Source organism: Mesoplodon mirus, assembly GCF_964341445.2.
Source record: "Mesoplodon mirus genome assembly, chromosome: 6".
Taxonomy (NCBI): domain Eukaryota; kingdom Metazoa; phylum Chordata; class Mammalia; order Artiodactyla; family Ziphiidae; genus Mesoplodon; species Mesoplodon mirus.
Window position 1 is genome coordinate 33,904,793 of NC_138982.1, and position 22,012 is coordinate 33,926,804.

The window sequence follows — 22,012 nt, forward strand, 5'->3', positions numbered from 1 at the left end:
TCTCAAGTCCACCCAAGTTATGGCGAAAAACTGAGTTAAGGACAAACAACTGATAACTAGTTACTAAACTAATGACTAAATCAATGATGAAAATTTTTAAAATTTTCTTTTTATATAAAGAGACATCACTAAAAATATATATATATTTTAGTAGCTCCCAAGAAATCTTGGACTAGTTCTCAGAAAATTCTATCAAAATATAAATAATTTTTTGAAGTTTAGAGTTATTTCAAACCATCTCTAAACCAAAATTCCAGTATTCTCTCTGAGCACCATAATGAATTATAGCCAAGAAAATACTAATTTTTTCATGTTATCTGCCAACAATATATTTATATGTTAAAATTGGTTTATGACAGAATTAGATACTTGATTATATTTTCTGTGCAGACAAAAATTTTTCTCTTCCTTGTCTTTTTATGTTAAAATTAAAATACCTATATACCAATGCATAAATCTCTAGGGGGTGTTCTTAAATTTACTGTAAAGACATTTTGTTCTTGCTGCCTAGACCTACTGAATTCTGTTACTGCATTATCATGTGAATTGTTTATCAATTTATATATTATATCAATTTATATTACTTTTTCTTCTTACCTATTCAGCTTACACAAGAGATGAAAACTTTAAAAAATTTGCAAGCACCAGTGTTAAATTACTTTTGGGAACAAGAGGGAGAGCAGACTGGAGTTAGGGTGGCCATCTTATGACCAACATGCTCTTTAATTTTTAGATAACAGTTCCATTCCCAGACACTAATTCTAATGACCAAATATGAAAAGCTGTCAAAATCTAATTAGGCCTGTATTACTAACAGATGCTAATACAAAATGAATCCTACGCCCACTCAAAACTGGCCATGTCCCAGTAGACAGAAGAAGCATGACTGATGGTTCATCTTCTAGTCTGCTAAGACTGGAAAACTCAAGATCAATTCTTCAGAAGTGTCTTTCCTATTTAATAGAGTGAGCAATTACGGGGGCACCACTGATAGTGGCAGTGATAAGGACAGAGGGAAGAAAAAAATATACAATGTATAATATGACTAAACTGTGGGAAAAATCTATAGCCTGTATCTAAATACTGCTTCAAAATCTTCCTTCCCAATAGAATTAAACTCATAAATATGCCCATTATAGTCTCACTATTAACAAAAATTACACCAATCAAAAATAAACTGCATTGTGTCTTTAAAAACTTTACCAATGATATTAGATGCAAAGCCAATTTCCAACATTCGCTCATTCAATAAACAGCAAGTACCCATTAAGTGCATGGCACTGTGCTAGGAACTGTAAAGGAATGTAACAAATTATTTCATACAATTATCCTTACCTTCAGCTGAAATCCGGTTTCATTCACAGTCTCCTTCCAGTTACCTTCCTAAAAATTAAAGTTAATTTTAAATATCATTGCAAAATTGCCTGTAAGGAATATTCCAAATTAAATACCTATCGTTCTGTTCTTCTTTCAGGGGAGATGGGAGAGAAAGGTTAAAAAATAATTCCTTTCACTGCAAAATTAAACATACAATCCAGATTCCAAAAGATTACCAAAGATGGACCCAAGATTTTATAGACCTGGGCTTCAAAAAACTAAAGGCTAACTCTGATACCATTTAAGTGATACCAAAAAGTACCATCTTTAGTATCTTTAAGTATAAAAACGTTAGCCAAAAGAATGATGTAATTTACTTTGGAAATTCAAAACAGAACAAACCATGAAATGCATATAAATTAACAAAGCTGCTCCAAAAGGATCATTAAGAATAAGCATTCCACAATTAAAAATTTAAAAAATCCCAAGTCAAATGAATTTTTTTTAAAGACCAAATAAAAGAAAAATACCTGTGTTAAAAACAAATAGAAGATTTTGTCTCTACAAAGGATGGGATGTGAAGCAACTCTCAAGAGGAAGTTTTCTAAACCAATTCGACGTCTTTCCACAAAATCCGGGTCCATGTTGTCAGCAGAGAGTTTATGCCAAACAAATTCTGCCTAGATAAACAAAACCACCATGAAGAATAGTCTCAATGCTAAATACTTCTGAACTATGCTGCCATTTCACTTCTTACCCTTTTTTCTGGTAAAGGTGGCACAACAATATGCGGATAGTAAACTAAAAGGTAGTTTCTCAACAACTCAAATTCACTATACCGCCTCCATAGTGAGTCTGTTAGGACACTCTGACCATCAATATGTTCAACTGACCTGAAAAAGACAGAATAAGATTTCTAGTGTTTTTTAAAAATACAAATGCATGCACACCACCTCCTTTAAAACTGATAACTCCATTTACTGAATGCTTATGAACCAGACAGAGTAGAGAATTTTTCATGTATTATTTAATCCCTACAACAAACCTGGTGAAGCAGGGATTACTGTCCCCATTTCACAGATGAGGAAGCAGCTGCACAGTATATGCTCTTCCTACAATCACAAAGATCTGTGGGTACTCAGATCCATCTGATTCCCAAGCCTTCACTCCCAACCACTTTCTTCTGTTATAGAAAACCTATTGAACTCAAGAGAAATAGTCACATTAGGAACATTCTAAAAGCCTCAATATAAAATAATTTGGTTAATGTATAACAGCTGGCTTTCCAATATAGTAAAGTCTGGCTTAGCCAGTGTTTCATTAAAGAAAAAGTATTTTTCTCTGCCACAATGAGAGAACAACTCCTGCCACGATGAGGGAATAATATTCATGCCAAAGATGATGACACCAAAAAAACCCTCGATTCAACGTTATAAATGAATCAGATGCATCCAAGTACTAGAAAAAATCCACAAAAGCAAAATGTCAATTAACTCTGAAACGGGGGGGGGGAAGGGATGTAAAAATTCAATTCTAGTCTTATCTTTAATATAAAGAGCTGCAGGCAATGCCATGTCTCATCCATATAAAAGTTCAAGTTGGGGGAAAGCTGGGTAAAATCACATAAAGAATATTTGAAATTATTATTATTATTGTTTTGTTGTTTTTTTTTTTTGCGGTACGCGGGCATCTCACTGTTGTGGCCTCTCCCGTTACAGAGCACAGGCTCTGGACGCGCAGGCTCAGTGGCCATGGCTCACGGGCCCAGCCACTCCGCGGCACGTGGGATCTTCCCGGACCGGGGCACGAACCCGTGCCCCCTTCATCAGCAGGCGGACTCTCAACCACTGCGCCACTAGGGAAGTCCTGAAATTATTTTGACTATTTACAATTTCTGCTAGCATAATCACTGTTAGAAAACATTAGTCTTCTAAACATTATCAGAATCTTCCCATTTTCTAATTGTTTGCTTGAAAATAACTTACAGGCCCTCCAAGAAACATGCATATAACCAAAGTGTGCATCTGTACATTATGGCACAAAGGAACAGAGGCTAAATCAGTCTTAGAATAAAGTAAAGTCTTGAGAAGATATATATACTGTGTCATGCTCAACACAAGCATTTTAATAATAAATAAATAAAATAATTTATTATTATTTATTATAATAAAAAATAATTTTTATATTAAGTTTGCCACTAAATTTATTCATTGCATTATATATTAGAAAAGGAAACATAATAGAAAGGAAACAGAAAAGGAAGCATAATATGAAATTCAAAATGTACAAATGGCTCCCACGGCAAAGATATAGGATTATTAAATCATAATTCATTTTAAAGAGTTGACCTAACCATTAGCTATGACTAATACTATTCTAATTCAGATTTTCAACTTCAGCTGAAAAAATATCTTGTGTTAATATCAAGTTTCAAATTATTTAAAATCATGACCAACAGAACCCACATCTTGCTAATAAGCAGATATAGCCTATAAGCAGTATACCTAAAGGCTGTGAGAAGATCTTTTACAAGTTGATTTTGTTTTGTTTTGTTTTAAAGGCCACGAAAGGCAGGGTCTAATAACTGGAAGCCACCTAAAATCATAGAGAAGACTTAATTTGGACCACAAAACTACCCATTTATCCAATCATTTAACAAATACTTAATAGCACATAATTGGTTTTACATGCAACATTTAATTTAACCCTCACAATAAAGTAGATAGGATCATCAGCCCTGTTTTACAAATTAGAGGAATTAAGTGAAGACATCATATGGCCTCCCAAGACAACGAGGCATTCTTACCTATTACTACGTACTGTATACTTTATTTTAAAAGGGTTCATACTCTATGAACAGGAAAGCATAAAAACCTCTGGAGAAATTAAAATCAATGACTTTAGCCTTATTCATTCTTAGCCTATTAAACTGTAACACTATAGGCAATTGCTAAATGGACTTTCTACTTGTGTCCAAAGAGTACGTAGATAAGCTATATGTTAAAGTTCAACTTTTAGTCAATATCAAGGCTCAATAATACTCATACTGTCCAAGACTATCTGAATAATACTGAATTACAGCAAGAATCCTACATGATTAAATAAATTCCAGGGTTCTGTGGTTGTTGAATGAAAGTTAGCCTTAGGGGTACAGTACTTTCAAAATAATCTATCCAAAAGCAGTATTTCTCAAAGTGGATATGAACATGATGTGGGGTAGGCAAGAATTTAAGAGAGGGAAAACACAAATCATAAAAGAAAAAAGACAGATAAATTTAACTATCTTAAAATGTAAAGACTTTATACTTGATAAAACTATGGTCCATGGTCCATCTGCTTCAAAAACACCTGGAATTTTGCTTAAAATGTGTCAATTCCTGGACCCCACCCAAAACTCTGCAGCTTAAAATTTCCAAGTGATTCCTATACATTTTAAAGTTTGAGAATCACTGTTTTAAAATAAATGAAATACAATTGTGAAAGTCAACTCAATAATCCTTTTGTGCACCACACATTTACTGATGATCCACTTAAATATTTATCCAGAGTCTAGCTATATTACTCGTGTATGGTCACTTCTAACTCCAAGTTTCAAATTATAATACTCTATTCATTTCAGTCAAGAGTAAACTATAAATCATTCCAGATTATTCAAATCAAGAGTCTCTTCCAGGGCTTCCCTGGTGGCATAGTGGTTGAGAGTCCACCTGCCGATGCAGGGGACATGGGTTTGTGTCCCAGTCCAGGAAGATCCCACATGCCGTGGAGCAGCTGGGCCCGTGAGGCATGGCTGCAGAGCCTGCGCATCCGGAGCCTGTGCTCCGCAACGGGAGAGGCCACAACAGTGAGAGGCCCGCGTACCACAAAAAAAAAAAAAAAAAAAAAAAAAAAAAGAGTCTCTTCCAGCAGTAAAACTAGTCAACAGCTAATTTCATTGTTCAATTGGGTGAAGAAATAGGCACATACTAAAAATGTCCTTTTTCGGCGAGCCACAACTAAGGAGCCCACAAGCCGCAACTAAGGAGCTTGCCTGCCGCAACTAAGAGACCTGGGGCAACCAAAAAAATAAATAAAATAGAATAAAATAATAATATCCTTTTCAGTTTTAAATTTAAGAATTTACTTAGAAAGCTAGGGCCACGAATTTCTAAAGTATGATTTATTTATTTAGGCTGCACTGGGTCTTAGTTGCCGCATGCAGGCTCTTTAGTTGCAGCATGCAGAATCTTTAGTTGTGGCACGCAAACTCTTAGCTGCAGCATGACTGTGGGATCTAGGTCTCTGACCAGGGATCAAACCTGGGCCCCCTGCATTGGGAGCTCAGAGTGTTAGCCACTGGACCACCAGGGCAGTTCCCTAAAGTATGATTTTTTAAAGTGGCTAATTTAACTTAAAAAAAAAAAACTCTCTCATGGGACCATAATTTTTTTAATTACCTTAAAAAAGTCTCTCTGATACATACATGTATATATGCATGCCCCAAAACAACCTATTTTTTAAAAGATCCACCTTAGCTCTTTTCCCAAAATTCCTATCGTACACAAATTTTCTCTTCTTTTTGGAAGATTCTTTTTTTCTTTTCTTGTTTTGTTTTCTTTGGTTGTTGTGTGTGTATGTATGTGTGTGTGTAAGAAGGAAGACTATACTTAAAGAAAGGATTTTCAGAATTATTTGTAAACTAAATAAACTTCACCATGATTTTAACTTTCATTTTGGGTAGAACCACAGACCTGGAGAAAACCCTGAAAATGGCACAGGGTTCAGCCCTAAGGCTAGCTTGGTGACGGTGTGGTAAAGCCAATGAAAATGACTAAAAACAACTTTTAATGTATTCACATTAAAACATGGTTGTAACACTTTATCAACTAGGTCTGGGAGTTCTATTATTTTATTTTAGAAGCTATCAGAAAGTTCTCTCATATCTACTTGGTTTATTTATTTATTTATTTATTTTATTTATTTTTTTCTGCCGTGCCACACAGTATGCAGGATCTTAGTTCCCTGACCAGGGTTCAAACCCACGCCCCCTGCACCGGAAGCACGGAGTCTTAACCACTGGACTGCCAGGGAAGTCCCTCTACTTGTTTTATTTACTTATTTATTTATTTAAATAGATTTATTTATTTATTTATTTTTGGCTGTGTTGGGTCTTCATTGCTGCACACAGGCTTTCTTTAGTTGCGGCGAGCGGGGGCTACTCTTCATTGCGGTGCGCAGGCTTCTCATTGTGGTGGCTTCTCTTTGTTGTGGAGCACAGGCTCCTGGCATGTGGCCTTCAGTAGTTGTGGCACACAGGCTCAGTAGTTGTGGCACATGGGTCCAGCCGCTCCACAGCGTGTGGGATCTTCCTGAACCAGGGCTCGAACCCATGTCCCCTGCACCAGCAGGTGGATTCTTAACCACTGCACCACCAGGGAAGTCCCCCCTCTACTTGTTTTAATTGAAAGTATTTCTGCTCAGTCCACAGAGAGAAAAGACCTTGTCAGTATAGTCTTTACATAAACTGTTTATAATTGGCAAAATAGAGTCTTCCCTTGCTTTGCTCTAGACAAAACAATCTAATTCCTTTAACTTCTTCCTTATGAGGTAAGACTTTTCTGGTGAGTTGTGATTACACCATGAGCTACTTTATCTTCTTCCTTTTTTTTTTCGATTACACCATGATTTATTTTATCTTTTCAATTTTACCCCAAGGTCTAAAGCTCCAGTCTCAATCAATTTTTAACTGACTTTAATTTCTCGCCAAAAAAAAAGATTAAAAATGGGGAATTCCCTGGGAGTCCAGTGGTTAGGACTCCATGCTTCCACTGCAGGGGTCATGGGTTCCATCCCTGGTCAGGAAACTAAGGTCCTGCATGCTGCACAGCTGGCAGGGGCAAAGGGGGGATTTCTCTGTAACTCCCAACTCTCCTAAACTGACTTGGACTGTATTCTCTCCTCCTAGACTTCTTTGTTAACCATCTCCACTTACATAAGTCCACTTCATACTTCATACACCCCTGAGAACCTGGTATCTTTTCCCAAAATCACAAAAGGGTTGTATCTAACAACAAGAACTCCACTAAAGCATGTGTCAAGTAACATTCCAGATCCCAAAAGTATTCCATAACCTTCCCTCTCCCTCCAAAACAAGTACATTAGAACTTAGCTACTAAGAGTACCAGAATAAAAGACACACCTGTTAACCTGTTAAAAAGTAAAACAACAGCAAAAATCCCTAAAAAGACAATAACCTGTAAACAATTGCATTATACAACAGAATTTGCATCAATAGCTACCAAAGCTTTTTCTATCTAAACCTAGGCCTAATTCTCATCACTCACCTTGTTTCAATGAGGTAAGCAGTATATGTTTCTTGCATGTTCATGGCATTCCTCCCAGTTCGCTTTTCTGCTTCTGAAACACTAATTTCTATCTTCTTCAACCAAAAATTATTTTCCATCATCTGAATAAAAACAATGGAAGAAGAACAACAAAAAACCTTTAAAATTATATTGAAAACACCCTAGCTATTTTAATAAAATCCATTATTAGTACATATTTTGGGCTACTTTTTTATATCTCTTAAGTTGCTAGGGGTTGCTAAGTTATATCAGCAAATGCCATGCCTCTTTTTATCAGCATACTGTAGCACATTAAACTTTTCCAGAAGCTATTTTAACAAGTGCCATATTAATTATTAAAATGTGGGCAAGATTATAAGAGAAAAAAATTAAAATTAAATGTAGACATTTCACACAGTAACCAAGAAAAAACCTATATAGAAAGACACATGAAAAAATCTAAAAACACTATATACAAAGACAAATGATGCTCAATACTGATATCTAATCTTTTTTAATATTTATTTATTTATTTGGCTGTGTCGGGTCTTCATTGAGGCATGTGGGATCTTTTGTTGAGGTGCTCATTGTGGCGTGCAGGCCCCTCCTAGCGGTGCACAGGCTCTTCCTTGCGATGCACAGGCTTCTCTCTAGTTTTGGTGAGCAGGTTTTCTCTCTCTCGTTGTCGCATGGGCTCCAGAGCACGTGGGCTCTGTAGTTCGCAGCACGCAGGCTAAGATGAGGGGCGCAAGCTCAGCAGTTGTGGTGCACAGGCTTAGTTGCCCCGTATCCCCTGTACTGGAAGGCAGACACTTTACCACTGGACCACCACGGAAGTCCCTGATATCTAATCTTTTTATTTTACCAAAGTCAAATCTCTATCTCAAATATAAAATACTACATATATGGCAAAATGTGAGATTTTTAGCAGGCACATTAAAAAAAAAAAGCAGGAGTCGTCACATAATTAACCATAAATTTGCCTAAACTTTTTTTTTTTTAATTTATTTTTGGCTGTATTGGGTCTTCACTGCTGTGTGCAGGCTTTCTCTAGTTGCAGCGAGCAGGGGCTACTCTTTGTTGCGGCGCCCGGGCTTCTCACTGAGGTGGCTTCTCTTTGTTGCGGAGCATGGGCTCTAGGTGTGTGGGCTTCAGCAGTTGTGGCATACGGGCTCAGTAGTTGTGGCTCGCAGACTCTAGAGCGCAGGCTCAGTAGTTGCGGCGCACAGGCTTAGTTGCTCCGTGGCATGTGGGAGCTTCCTGGACCAGGGCTCGAACCCGTGTCCCCTGCATTGGCAGGTGGATTCTTAACCACTGCGCCACCAGGGAAGTCCCTGCCTAAACTTCTTGGCAGTGATTAACAGGCTCCACTGTGAGACAGCAGGTTTTCCTTTTTTTTTTTTAAATTGCTTTTATTTATTTATTCATTTTTTTATTGAAGTATAGTTGATTCAGAAACTTGTTTTAGTTTCTGGTGTACAGCAAAGTGATTCAGTTATATATATATATTCTTCTCCATATTCTTTTCCACTATGGTTTATTAGAGAATAATAAATATAGTTCCCTGTGTTATATACAGTAGGAGCTTGTTTATCTGAGACAGCGGGTTTTAAGAACAGGAGACTTCTTTCTTTTCTGCTAGATCATCCCCAGGCCTGTATCAAAGCACCGAAGAAAATGACAAAGACATCACAGGTGGTTCATAGGCTCTTTCTGTAGGAAGTGTGCCACTGAAGAAGGGTCTTGAATATATCCAAAGTAACTCCAAGTTTAAACAAGAAAGACACAGTGAGACCATGCAATAACTGCTATGCTTTGGTTCTTTTCTCCCTTGCTCACTTTTAAAGTTCAGTGGGTTTTAATTAAAAAGTCTGGACTATATTATAACTGGGGTTAGTCTGTGAAGAAGAGATATAAGTAAAAAGATGGATACACCAAAAGTTTAAAGAAAAAGATGCATGCAGTAAAACCCATGATGATACTCTACACAGAAAATTAAACTACTATGAAGAGAAATTAAGCTATGTGACAGTACACAAAATTAAATCAGTGATGAATAAAGATGACACACTTTAGGACGTACCGCCAAAAATGTTGAAGAAAAATGGAGGAGGTAAAAATGCTAAAAGAAGGACAGAGAAGTAAGAGCCAACCCAAAACAAAACAGAAACAAAAACAAAAACCACTCTGCTGTCAAACAAGACACTTTTATAAAATATAAGTTTTATGTTTATGTACTAAAAGAGAAAATAAGATAGAAGAAAATCATTCAATTAAAAGAAAGCTCAAAAAATTACATAAGCACAAACCACTCAACATCAGGGTTATGAAGCCCTCACTGGTTGAGATTATACATATAAAAAATTTGGGCCCACAGCCAAGCACTATTTACCATCACGGAATCCAGTGAAAAATTCTCTGAATTCTGGAAGCACATAACTGATAAAGCAAATTATTTCCCAGCCAAAAATATAATGCATGTGAGTCATAAATTTACCCCATTATGCCATTCAATTACACAGAAGGAAAAAATAAAAGAATAAAATCAACTACCATAAAAACTAAAGACTGGCATACAAAAATACCAGCAGGGTTTGGTAGATGATATAAAATTGCTTATCCTGTCACACTAAAGTACAAACAATGCCAAGAATAACACAACTAATACCATAATTGTTAAAAGGACACATTCAAAATATTGAGAAATGGATAAACTTGATAACTGGAAGATGGGACCGGGAGTGTGTTTTAAAGAGAGACATAATATATTATTTATTTATTTTTTAAATTGAAGTATAGTTGATTTATAATGTGTGCTAGGGAGGCATGACATTTTAGATGTATTGAAGGTGGACTTCTCATTAAAGAACATCACTAAAGAGTGATGCTACACTCACATCTTACACTTATACTCAAAGGAATAACATCCTAAATGTAGATGCTTGATATGTGAATCACTACTTTCTACCTAACTTAAGACCAAATAAATATAGAAGATGGACATATTTAAAAGGCTGATGAAATTCTTTATTTCCAATTCAGTGAGTAAAAATGAATATAATCTATTTTAAGTTTTTAAAATGTTGCAAACAGTGAAACAGTACAAGCAAGCATAAATATCTTCAGCATAAAGAAAAAAATCCTAGATCATTCCAATAGATGCAGAAAAAGCTTTCAACAAAATTCAATACCCACTTATGATAAAAATCCTCCAGAAAGTAGGCAGAGAGGGAACCTCCCTCAACATAATAAAGGCCATATATGACAAACCCACAGCAAACATCGTTCTCAACGGTGAAAAACTGAAAGCATTTCCTCTAAGATCAGGAACAAGACAAGGTTGCCCACTCTCACCACTATTATTCAACATAGTTTTGGAAGTTTTAGCCACAGCAATCAGAGAAGAAAAGGAAATAAAAGGAATCCAAATCGGAAAAGAAGAAGTAAAACTGTCACTGTTTGCAGATGACATGATACTATACATAGAGAATCCTAAAGATGCTACCAGAACTCTACTAGAGCTAATCAATGAATTTGGTAAAGTAACAGGATACAAAATTAATGTACAGAAATCTCTTGCATTCCTATATACTAATGATGAAAAATCTGAAAGAGAAATTAAGGAAACACTCCCATTTATCATTGCAACAAAAAGAATAAAATACCTAGGAATAAAACTACTTAAGGAGACAAAAGACCTGTATGCAGAAAACGATAAGACACTGATGAAAGAAATTAAAGATGATACCAAAGGATGGAGAGATATACCATGTTCTTGGATTGGAAGAATCAATACTGTGAAGATAACTATACTACCCAAAGCAATCTACAGATTCAATACAATCCCTATCAAACTACCAATGGCATTTTTCACAGAACTAGAACAAAAAGGCTTAAAATTTGTATGGAGACACAAAAGACCCCGAATAGCCAAAGCAATCTTGAGAAAGAAAAACGGAGCTGGAGGAATCAGGCTCCCGACTTCAGACTATACTACAAAGCTACAGTAATCAAGACAGTATGGTACTGGCAGAAAAACAGAAATGTAGATCAATGGAACAAGATTGAAAGCCCAGAGATAAACCCATGCACATATGGTCACCTTATTTTTCATAAAGGAGGCAAGAATATACAATGGAGAAAAGACAGCCTCTTCAGTAAGTGGTGCTGGTAAAACTGGACAGCTACATGTAAAAGAAGGAAATTAGAACACTCCCTAACACCATACACAAAAATAAACTCCAAATGGATTAAAGACCTAAATACAAGGCCAGACACTATAAAACTCTTAGAGGAAAACATAGGCAGAACACTCTGACATAAATCACAGCAAGATCCTTTTTGACCCACCTCCTAGAGAAATGGAAATAAAGACGAAAAAAAACCCAAATGGGACCTAATGAAACTTAAAAGGTTTTGCACAGCAAAGGAAACCATAAGCAAGACAAAAAGACAACCCACAGAATGGGAGAAAATATTTGCAAACAAAGCAACTGACAAAGGATTAATCTCCAAAATTTACAAGCAGCTCATGCAGCTCAATATCAAAAAAACAAACAACCCAATCCAAAAACGGGCAGAAGACCTAAACAGATATTTCTCCAAAGAAGATATACAGATTGCCAACAAACACATGAAAGGATGCTCAACATCACTAACCATTGGAGGAATGCAAAATCAAAACTACAATGAGGTATCACCTCACACCGGTCAGAATAGCCATCACCAAAAAACTACAAACAACAAATGCTGGAGAGGGTGTGGAGAAAAGGGAACCCTCTTGCACTGTTGGTGGGAATGTAAATTGATACAGCCACTATGGAGAACAGTATGGAGCTTCTTTAAAAAACTAAAAATAGAACTACCATATGATCTAGCAATCCCACTACTGGGCATATACCCTGAGAAAACCATAATTCAAAAAGAGTCATGTACCACAATGTTCACTGCAGCTCTATTTACAATAGCCAGGACATGGAAGCAACCTAAGTGTCCATCAACAGATGAATGGATAAAGAAGATTTGGCACACATATACAATGGAATATTACTCAGCCATAAAAAGAAACAAAACTGAGTTATTTGTAGTGAGGTGGATGAGCCTAGAGTCTGTCATACAGAGTGAAATAAGTCAGAAAGAGAAAAACAAATACCATATGCTAACACATATATATGGAATTTAAAAAAAAAAAGGTTCTTAAGAACCTAGGGGCAGGACAGGAATAAAGATGCAGATGCAGAGAATGCACTTGAGGACATGGGGAAGGGGATGGGTAAGCTGGGACGAAGTGAGAGAGTGGCATGGACATATATACAGTACCAAATGTAAAATAGCTAGCTAGTGGGAAGCAGCTGCATAGCACAGGGAGATCAGCTTGGTGCTTTGTGACCACCTAGAGGGGTGGGATAGGGAGGGTGGGAGGGAGACGCAAGAGGGAGGGGATATGGGGATATATGTATACATATAGCTGATTTACTCTGTTACACAGCAGAAACTAACACAGCATTGTAAAGCAATTATACTCCAATAAAGATGTTAAAAAAATTCTAAGATTAAGGCAGAAAAATAAAAAAACAAGACCACTATAAAAGAATAAAGACCAGATTTGTCCTAGATTTCACAATAATAAAGTCCAAATGACAAAGAAGCAACACGTATACAGGACACGCTTGAAATATTATAAAACATACTAACATATTGTTCCTTGAAAAATACTTTACCCCAGCAGGGTTTTTTTTGGTAGAAACTGATACTCTGTTCCTAAAACTTATAAGGAAATACAAAGGACCTAGAATAGCCAAAACAATTTTGAAAAATAACAAGTTGCAGGACCTACACTATTCAAAATTTATTAAAAAGCTAAACTAATCAAGACAGTGAGGTATTGGCAGTACAGACATAGAGATCAATGGATCAATGGAACAGAACTGAGAATACAGAAATATGATCAACTGATTTTAATAAACACACCACGGCAAGTCAACAGCGAATGGAGAGTCTTTTCAACATACAGTGCAGGGACAACTGAATAGCCACAGGCAAAAAAAAAAAAAAAAAGTAGACCCTTTACTCACACGGTACACAGAAATTAACTCAAAATGACTTACATACTCAGATATAAAAGCTAAAACTGGGCTTCCCTGGTGGCGCAGTGGTTGGGAGTCCGCCTGCCGATGCAGGGGACGCGGGTCCGTGCCCCGGTCCGGGACGATCCCACATGCCGCAGAGCGGCTAGGCCCGTAAGCCATGGCCGCTGGGCCTGCGCATCCGGAGCCTGTGCTCTGCAACGGGAGAGGCAACAACAGTGAGAGGCCCGCGTACCGCAAAAGAAAAAAAAAAAAGCTAAAACTGGGGAATTCCCTGGTGGTCCAGTGGTTAGGACTCTGCACTTTTGCTGTCGAGGGCCCGGGTTCAATCCCTGGTCGGGGAACTAAGATCCTGCAAGCCGCTCGGCATGGCCAAAAAAAAGCTAAAACTGAAATTTCTAGAAGAAAACAAAGGAGAAAATCATTGTGATCTTGGGATAAGCAAAGAGTTCTTAGATACAATACCAAAACCACAGCCCATAAAAGAAAAAAATTTTATATACTGGACTTTGTCAAAATTAAAAATTTTTGCTCTTGTAAAGACACCATTAAGAAAAAGAAAAAAGCCACAGCCTAGGGGAAAAAAAATCTGCAAATCTCATTAACTGATTAAAAAAAGAAAAAACTTGTATCCAGAATACCTGAACAACACGTATGTACAACTCAGTAAAAAGGAAAACCACCCAATTTTAAAATAAGCAAAAGATCTGAATAGAATTTCACCAGAGAAGATATACAAATGGCAATAAGCACATGAAAAGATGCTCAAAACCAGTAGTCGTTAGAAAAATGCAAATTAAAACCATTTCACACCCACTAGAATGGCCATAATCAGAAAGATAGACAATGCCAAGTGCTGGCAAGGATGTGGAGAAATGTGAGCCTCATAATTGCTGGTGGTAATGTTAAGTGATATAGCCACTTTGGAAAACAGTGGCAGTTTCTTAAAAAGTAAACATAAACTTACCATATAACCCAGCAATTATGCTAGTCTAACTCAAGAGAACTGTAAACATATATCCCCACAAAGACTTGCACAGGAATAAATATTCATCATAGCAGTAATATTCATAATAGCTAAAAACTGAAAATAACCCCACTTCCATCAAATGGTGAATACACAAAATGTGATATATCTATACAATCGACTATTATTCAGTAACAAAAAGAAATGACTTATACATGCTATAATATGGATGAACCTCAAAAACATTATAAGAAGGCAGACTCAAAAGACAACAGAGTGTACGATTCCATTTATATGAAATATCCAAAAGACAAATTGATAAAGAAAGCAGACAGTGGTTGCCTAGGGCTAAGGGTGGGAAGGGGGATTAACTACAAAGGGGAATGAAGGAATTTGGGGGAATGACAGAAATGTTCTAAAACTAGGTTGCAGTGATGGTTGTGCAACTCTGCAAATTTACTAAAAATTACTGAACTTATATACTTATAATGACTGAATTTTACGGTATATAAATTATACCTTAATAAAGTTTAAAAAATAAAATAAAATCCATGAGTCCATAATGAAACAGCCAAATAAACAGAAATTTTGATGAGGAACAAGATATTTTCATAGTTTCAAAGTACATCCCCACAAAAAGAGATCAGATTTGTGGTACCAGAGGCGAGGTATGGGGGAAAAAAGAACTGGATGAAAGCAGTCAAAAGGTACAAACTTCCAGTTATAAGATAAATAAGTGCTACAGATGGAACATACAACATGATAAATATAATTAACACTGCTGTATGTTATTTATGAGGGTTGTTTTCTTTTCTTTTTTTTTTGGCTGCGTTGGGTCTTCCTTGCTGCACATGGGCTTTCTCTAGTTGCTGCAAGCAGGGGCTTCTCTTGTTGCAGAGCACAGCATCTAAGCGCACGGGCTTCCGTAGTTGCAGCACGCAGGTTCAATAGTTGCGGCATGCGGGCCCCTAGAGTGCACAGGCTTCAGTAGTTGTGGCGGGTGGGCTCAGTAGTCGTGGCTCACGGGCTTAGTTACTCTACGGCATGTGGGATCTTCCCAGACCAGGGCTCAAACCCGTGTCCCTTGCATTGGCAGGCAGAGCCTTAACCACCGCACCACCAGAGAAGCCCCTATGAGAGTCGTTAAGAGAGTAAATCCTATGAGTTCTCATCACAAGAAAAAAAAAATTCTTTTCTATTTATTAAATTTTCTATCTATATGAGCTGATGGATGTTCATTTCATGAAGACTGCAAGTCAAATCATTATGCTGTATGCCTTAAATATATATAGTGCTGTATGCCAATTATATCTCAATAAAACTGGAAGAAAAAAAATTATGTCCACAAAAAATTAATTACAAAGGGAAAAAGAGTAACTTTATATTGGAGAAGACTGGCAGAAAAAGTGACCAAACCTAATCGTGTGCAAGCTGGTAAGAAGCAATTAGAAGAACACAGCATCATTTTAGTGGCAATTTCTGCCAAAGAAGCATAACCTGAATTTAATCATGAGAAAACATCAGGCAAACTCAAACTGAAGGGACTTCCCTGGTGGCGCAGTGGTTGAGAATCCGCATGCCAATGCAAGAGACACAGGTTCGAGCCCTGGTCTGGGAAGATCCCACATGCCGCGGAGCAACTAAGCCCGTGTGCCACAACTACTGAGCCTGCGTTCTAGAGCACGCAAGCCACAACTACTGAGCCCGCGTGCCACAACTACTGAAGCCCGCGTGCCTAGAGCCCATGCTCCGCAACAAGAGAAACCACTGCACTGCAACAAAGAGTAGCCCCCACTTGCCGCAACTCGAGAAAGCCCACGTACAGCAACGAAGACCCAATGCAGCCAAAAATAATAATAATAATAATAAATTAATTAAAAAAAGAAAAAGAAGAGAGAAATATAAGAGGGCACTACGTGAAGTAATGGTTAAGTATTGTTTCCTGAAACAACGCTTATGTATACAAGTATATGTATACTGACTATGATGTAAAAATGTATTTTGTACTGTGAGTCGCCTTCAAAAAAAATCTGAGGGCCTCCCTGGTGGCGCAGTGGTTGAGAGTCCGCCTGCCGATGCAGGGGATACGGGTTCGTGCCCTGGTCTGGGAGGATCCCATATGCCGCGGAGCGGCTGGGCCCGTGAGCCATGGCCGCTGGGCCTGCGCATCCGGAGCCTGTGCTCCGCAACGGGGGAGGCCACAACAGTGAGAGGCCCGCATACCGCAAAAAAAAAAAAAAAAAAAAAAAAAAAAAAAAAAAAATCTGAGAGCTGCTGAGGTAGAAAATGAGGAAAACATTCTTGAGAATGACTTAATTATCTGCTACTAAACTGATAAATTCTGTAACTATGCCTATACATTTTCCTTTCCTTTTTCATGTTATCTTCACCCACAAATGCCTCAAAGCTTCCCCACAGTTCTGGCCTCCTCCACTCAGCTCTGTGCTGCCAATCTGTGAAGGTGCTAATTGTGTATAGGCATTTTCAAGCATCGGTTGCTCAAGCAGTCTTAGCCGTGACCAACACTGCTAGGCCTAGACCCCTCTCCCTACAAAAATCATTATGAACCCCTCAGGCAGTGGTTCTTCTCTGAGCAAATACTGTTAACTGCCAACTCAATGGAATCTTCCAGCCTAAAAAAGTATTTTTACATCCATTCCCTTGCTATTTCCTCTCTCTTCTGCCAGGACTAATTACTACTCTCTTGGAGACTGAATTCATCTCTCATTTTTCATATTCTAAACTACTTTAAATAAAACTGACAATACTTAAAAAAAAATACACTCTTCCTTATAAGGAAAAAGTATGAAAAGAAAGGAGACTTCTAATTAGACAATGGAAAGGAAGAGGATGAAGACTCACAGAAAGAAAAATAAGAGAATACAGAAAAAGAGTTTACAACAGAATTTAAAGAATCTTAATTAGTGACGTTTAAAACCAGAAAAGATCTGCAACCCTTAGACAGTGCTTGTTTCCACTACCCCTAGGTGTAGGGCAACTGGTACCATTTCCTCTCCAGCCAAAATGTGCAGTCAAAAATAAGGCTGATGAGGCTTTTTGCCATCTCTGCCCACTATCTGCATAGGTATCTTTGTGGTGAAAAACCGATTGATAAATCAACACATCGTTTAGACCTCTTTTTCTTCTTAACATAACAACTTAATTTTAACTAAAGGAAAAAATTTTAAGTACGGTACTTTACAATTTACAAGACTATTTTTAACTTTTTTTTTGGAATGAAGCTGCATGCCTTAATGAATAAAGCACTGATATCAACGCCAGGCAGACCTGGGCTCAAATCCCAGCCATGCCACTGACTAGCTTGTGACTTTGGCCAAATCACTTCTCTCTGAGCCTCTGCTTCCTCATCTTTATATGTCTTTTGGGGGTAATTCTGAAAATTAAATGAAAAGTAGAGCCTTACTGTGCCTAGCACAAACAACAAATGTAACTTACATGTCTGCCCAGACCACATACCTGTCTACCAGTAACAGTAGCAGCCTGGCTGTGGTTACTGCAGTACTTCTCAACTGGGGATGGACTGGAGTGGAAGAGGGGATATGAAGAGGGAAAACGAGTACACCTTCTAAGGAGGAGGCTGGGGAATCTTTTAGGAGGAGGGGACAACATATACAGTACATGTGAATGTGTGTTTTTAAACTCCTGGTGATTCTGAAGTATTTGTCCAAATGGCTTATATCTCTATAAATTACTAAATTACAGAGTTGTTTGAGGAAACTCTTAAGTTTGGGCAATAACGAATGGTCTTCTGCAACACATATTTACTGAAGCGTCAGGTAATACCGTGTAACTACAACTTTTACTGTATGATGGCATATTTGGGTTTTCAAATATCTTAAACTGAACACATAGGTCTTTTTAAATAAAATATTTATAATCACTTTTAAATAAACATAAATGGATTTTATACTATAGTTGCAACTTCATATTAGTTAATTAAGTATCCAAAGGCTTTCACAAAAAAATTACCAAAATGTTCGTCATAATCAAAATTAAACTCATGATGTAGCTAACAAAAGATATGACTCTTACCTTCTGAAACAATCTAAAATTGCTTTAACACATATCCACAAGATTGGCAAATAATTTAAAGTCTGAAAATATTAAGTGTTGATAAGGACAGAGAGCATGAGGCACTACCAATGGGAATACAAATTGGTATATTCACTCTAAAAAACAATTTGGCACTACCTACTACCATATATTCTATGCTACCACCCTATAATCCAGCAATTCCACTGTTAAGTTTATATGAGACATTTGCGCCAAGAATATGCAGGAAGAAGTTCATGGTAGTAGAAACTTTTAGAAATAGCAAGAATCTTTTAACAACGCCAGTGTCTGTAAACAGAAGAAAAGAGAAATCAACTGTAGAATATCTATAAAATGGCATACTATAGAGCCATGAGTATAAATGAACTAAGCTACATTTTCAATGAATCCCCAAAACATCATAGAGCAAAGAAAGGAAGTCATAGTAAAACTAGTCCACTTATATAAATTTCAAAATCAAGTAAAACTAAACAACATATTGTTTAGGGACACTTACCATAAGATTATTTTTAAAAAGCTAGAGAATTGTTAACACAAAATTCAGAATATAGATTACTTCTGTGGTGGAGGGAGTGGATGTAACCCAGGAGAATATATGGAGGCTTCAAAGGAACTGATAATTATTTTGTGAGACCCTTCTCTGCATTAATGGTATACTTCACGATAAAAGTTTCTTCCTTCCTTTCTTCCCTCCTTCCTCCCTTCCTCCCTCCCTCCCTCCCTTCCTTCCTTTTTAAGAGAACAGAAAAACTAAGTCACAGATGGGAACCTTCATTAAAAAAGCAAATCACTTAAGAGCCAAGTTTATGCACTACAGAATACACACACTTCTCTCACATTTCGTATGAGATACTGACCTCTCCACAAATAATTCTAGAATTTGGGAAGAAATTAAATGAAAAACTTAAAATTCACCCATAAAAGTCTTCATGCTATCCTATATATCTCGACATTTCCCCCAAGTAGGCAAAAGGTTCAACTCCAATATTGAAGTTCCTAGCTAGTTAAGTCTTTCTGGCTTCCGTCAGCAAACAACTTTAACTTTTCTTTATCCATTGACCATAAGGATGGGCAGTTTTGCATTAGCACTAACACCTGTTTCAGAAAAAAAGAAGCAAAATGGACGAGCAATGCACACTCTGATTAGGGTGATCTGATGAGAAGTACTCCATTGAGTTTCTGAATCGCTTCAGTTCAACCTGGTTTACCCATCCTGCATTATGCATGAAAACACTTCGGAATGAAAGCAATTACAAACATAAAATGATGCATTTTCTCCTTTCCTCAAGCAAATGAAAATCACTAATTACCAACGGAGCTTCGCAAAGCAGATACATGACACGTCTCCACTGGGAGATACAGCACCGACCCCAAATGAAGAAATTACAGTCAAATAAGGAGTTTTATTTAAAAATCTTTTTCACTTGTACTTTTTCATGACTCTAACACTTTGTTCCATCTCCTGAGGGTGACACCAAGCCAACCACCCTTACTGCCCCAGACTTGTTCTGCAAGTCCCCCATTCTCTTCCTTCTCAAACACCGCTGCCACTGCCCACGGTGCCCTCCGTTAAGCCTTCTCCTCCGCACAACCCCTTACAAGATGCCAGAAACAACAGCGTTCCTCTTCAGGTCCAAACTCCCAGGCTCCCCGACCCTGAAAACCGCACCTACGCCAGCCTGGCGCTTCCCGGGCCCCATCTCCACGTCCGCCGAGCCGCACCCACAGAAAGCCCTCCGCTCCCTTCGCCGCGCCCCCTCCACCCTTCCCGTGGTCCTGCAGCGCCCGGCGCTCGCCCCCTACTCAGAACCCTCATTTCCCACTGAGCGTCCCCCCCCCGCCCGCACCTGTGGCCCGGCCTTTCCACCCCGCTTCCCAGTCACCGCGGGGCCTCTCGGCCGAGCCCACCGGCCCCGGCCAGGCTAGACCAGCCCAGCCTTGCCCGCTAGGCCCCGACCCAGGCCGGGCGACCTCTGCCGCCTCTTCTCCTCACCGTGCCGTCCCCGGGGCCCTCGTCCCGGGCCCCCTCCGCTTCCTCACCGACCACAGACTCCAGCCCAGCGTCAGGGTGGCCCAGCGGCTCTAGGGGCGCAGGCTGCAAACGCCGCTCGGGGTCGGAAAGCGCCTGCTCCATAGCTGCGGTTCGGTACGGCGGACACAGTGCGCCTGCGCCGCTTCGCCGAGCCGAGCCCGCCCCTCCACCCGCGGCCGCTGCCAGGCCCCGCCCTCTGGGCATGTGGCCTCCCCACCCGGCCTGGCCTCGTTCGCGGCTGCTGCGGAGGCAGAGAGGGCTCCTGGGCGAGGGCTGAAATTGGGGATGGGGCTAGGAAAGAAGGGCGGACCTACAAGGGAAGTGGTCAGCTGCTAAGCCAGGAGACCCAGGAATCCGGGAGAACTGGTTGAGAGAGAGAAAGAGAAAGGCAAGAGGAAGGTTAAGATCAGAGTAGGTACTGGAATCACTCAGGTCGGTGATCACCTGAATCACCTGAAAAACTGAAACTCAAAAGAAATCGGAGGTTGGGACTTCCCTAGTGGCGCAGTGGTTAAGAATCCGCCTGCCAGCGCAGGAGACACGGGTTTGAGCCCTGGTCCGACAAACTAAGTCCGTGAGCCACAACCTCTCAGCCTGCGTTCTAGAGCCTGTGAGCCACAACTACTTAGACCTTGTGCCACTACTACTGAAGCCCGCGCACCTAGAGCCGGGGCTGGGCAACAAGAGAAGCCACTGCAATGAGAAGCCCGCACACCGCAAGGAAGAGTAGCCCCTGATCATGGCAACTAGAGAAAGCCCAGGCAGCAGCAAAGACCCAACGCAGCCAAAAATAAATAAATAAATAAAAAGAAATTGGAGGTCGCGATCTGACTTCTCCCTCTTGGCCTCTATCTTGCCTGCCATTATTGGTTCCATTCCTCGCCCCACCTACCCCCCACACACACCCGGAAAGATCCGAGCCGCATAAATTATTGTCCGCAGGTTGAGTAACACAATTAGCAAAAGGTAACACTTTTAAGTGTTTGAGAAAAGTTAAGCGCTTGACTGAAGCCGTACTTGAGTTCTATCTTAAGTGTTTCTTGAAGCCCTGGAGATATCTGATAATTTTCTACAAACACCTCAGCTGAATTTTCGAACCTGCTTCCTAGACAAGCATTCACTATGGTACTCTGATGGGAAGCGCTCACTGGGTGTACCAGACTGTGGTACTTTGAAGTACCCTGTACACAAAGTCTGGTCATCGATTTTTCAA

The 22,012-nt window shown here is 39.0% G+C and overlaps 1 protein-coding gene across 2 annotated transcripts in view; it reads right to left on the reverse strand.

Annotated features, from left to right (window-relative positions):
- SNX4 (sorting nexin 4) overlaps positions 1-20,943 on the reverse strand; it is a 66,230-nt gene extending 45,287 nt beyond the window's left edge. The window contains exons 1-5 of one of the 2 annotated variants that reach the window (XM_082625958.1): positions 20,761-20,942; positions 7,641-7,762; positions 2,075-2,210; positions 1,848-1,997; positions 1,336-1,383 (exon numbers count right to left, since the gene is read on the reverse strand). In XM_082625958.1, the coding sequence (XP_082482084.1) occupies positions 1,336-1,383; positions 1,848-1,997; positions 2,075-2,210; positions 7,641-7,762; positions 20,761-20,901 (597 nt within the window). In that variant the 5' untranslated portion in view covers positions 20,902-20,942. Of the gene's footprint in view, positions 1-1,335; positions 1,384-1,847; positions 1,998-2,074; positions 2,211-7,640; positions 7,763-20,760 lie in introns of both variants that reach the window. The other variant, XM_082625957.1, reaches the window with a different exon arrangement.
- Between the last annotated feature and the right edge of the window lie 1,069 nt (positions 20,944-22,012).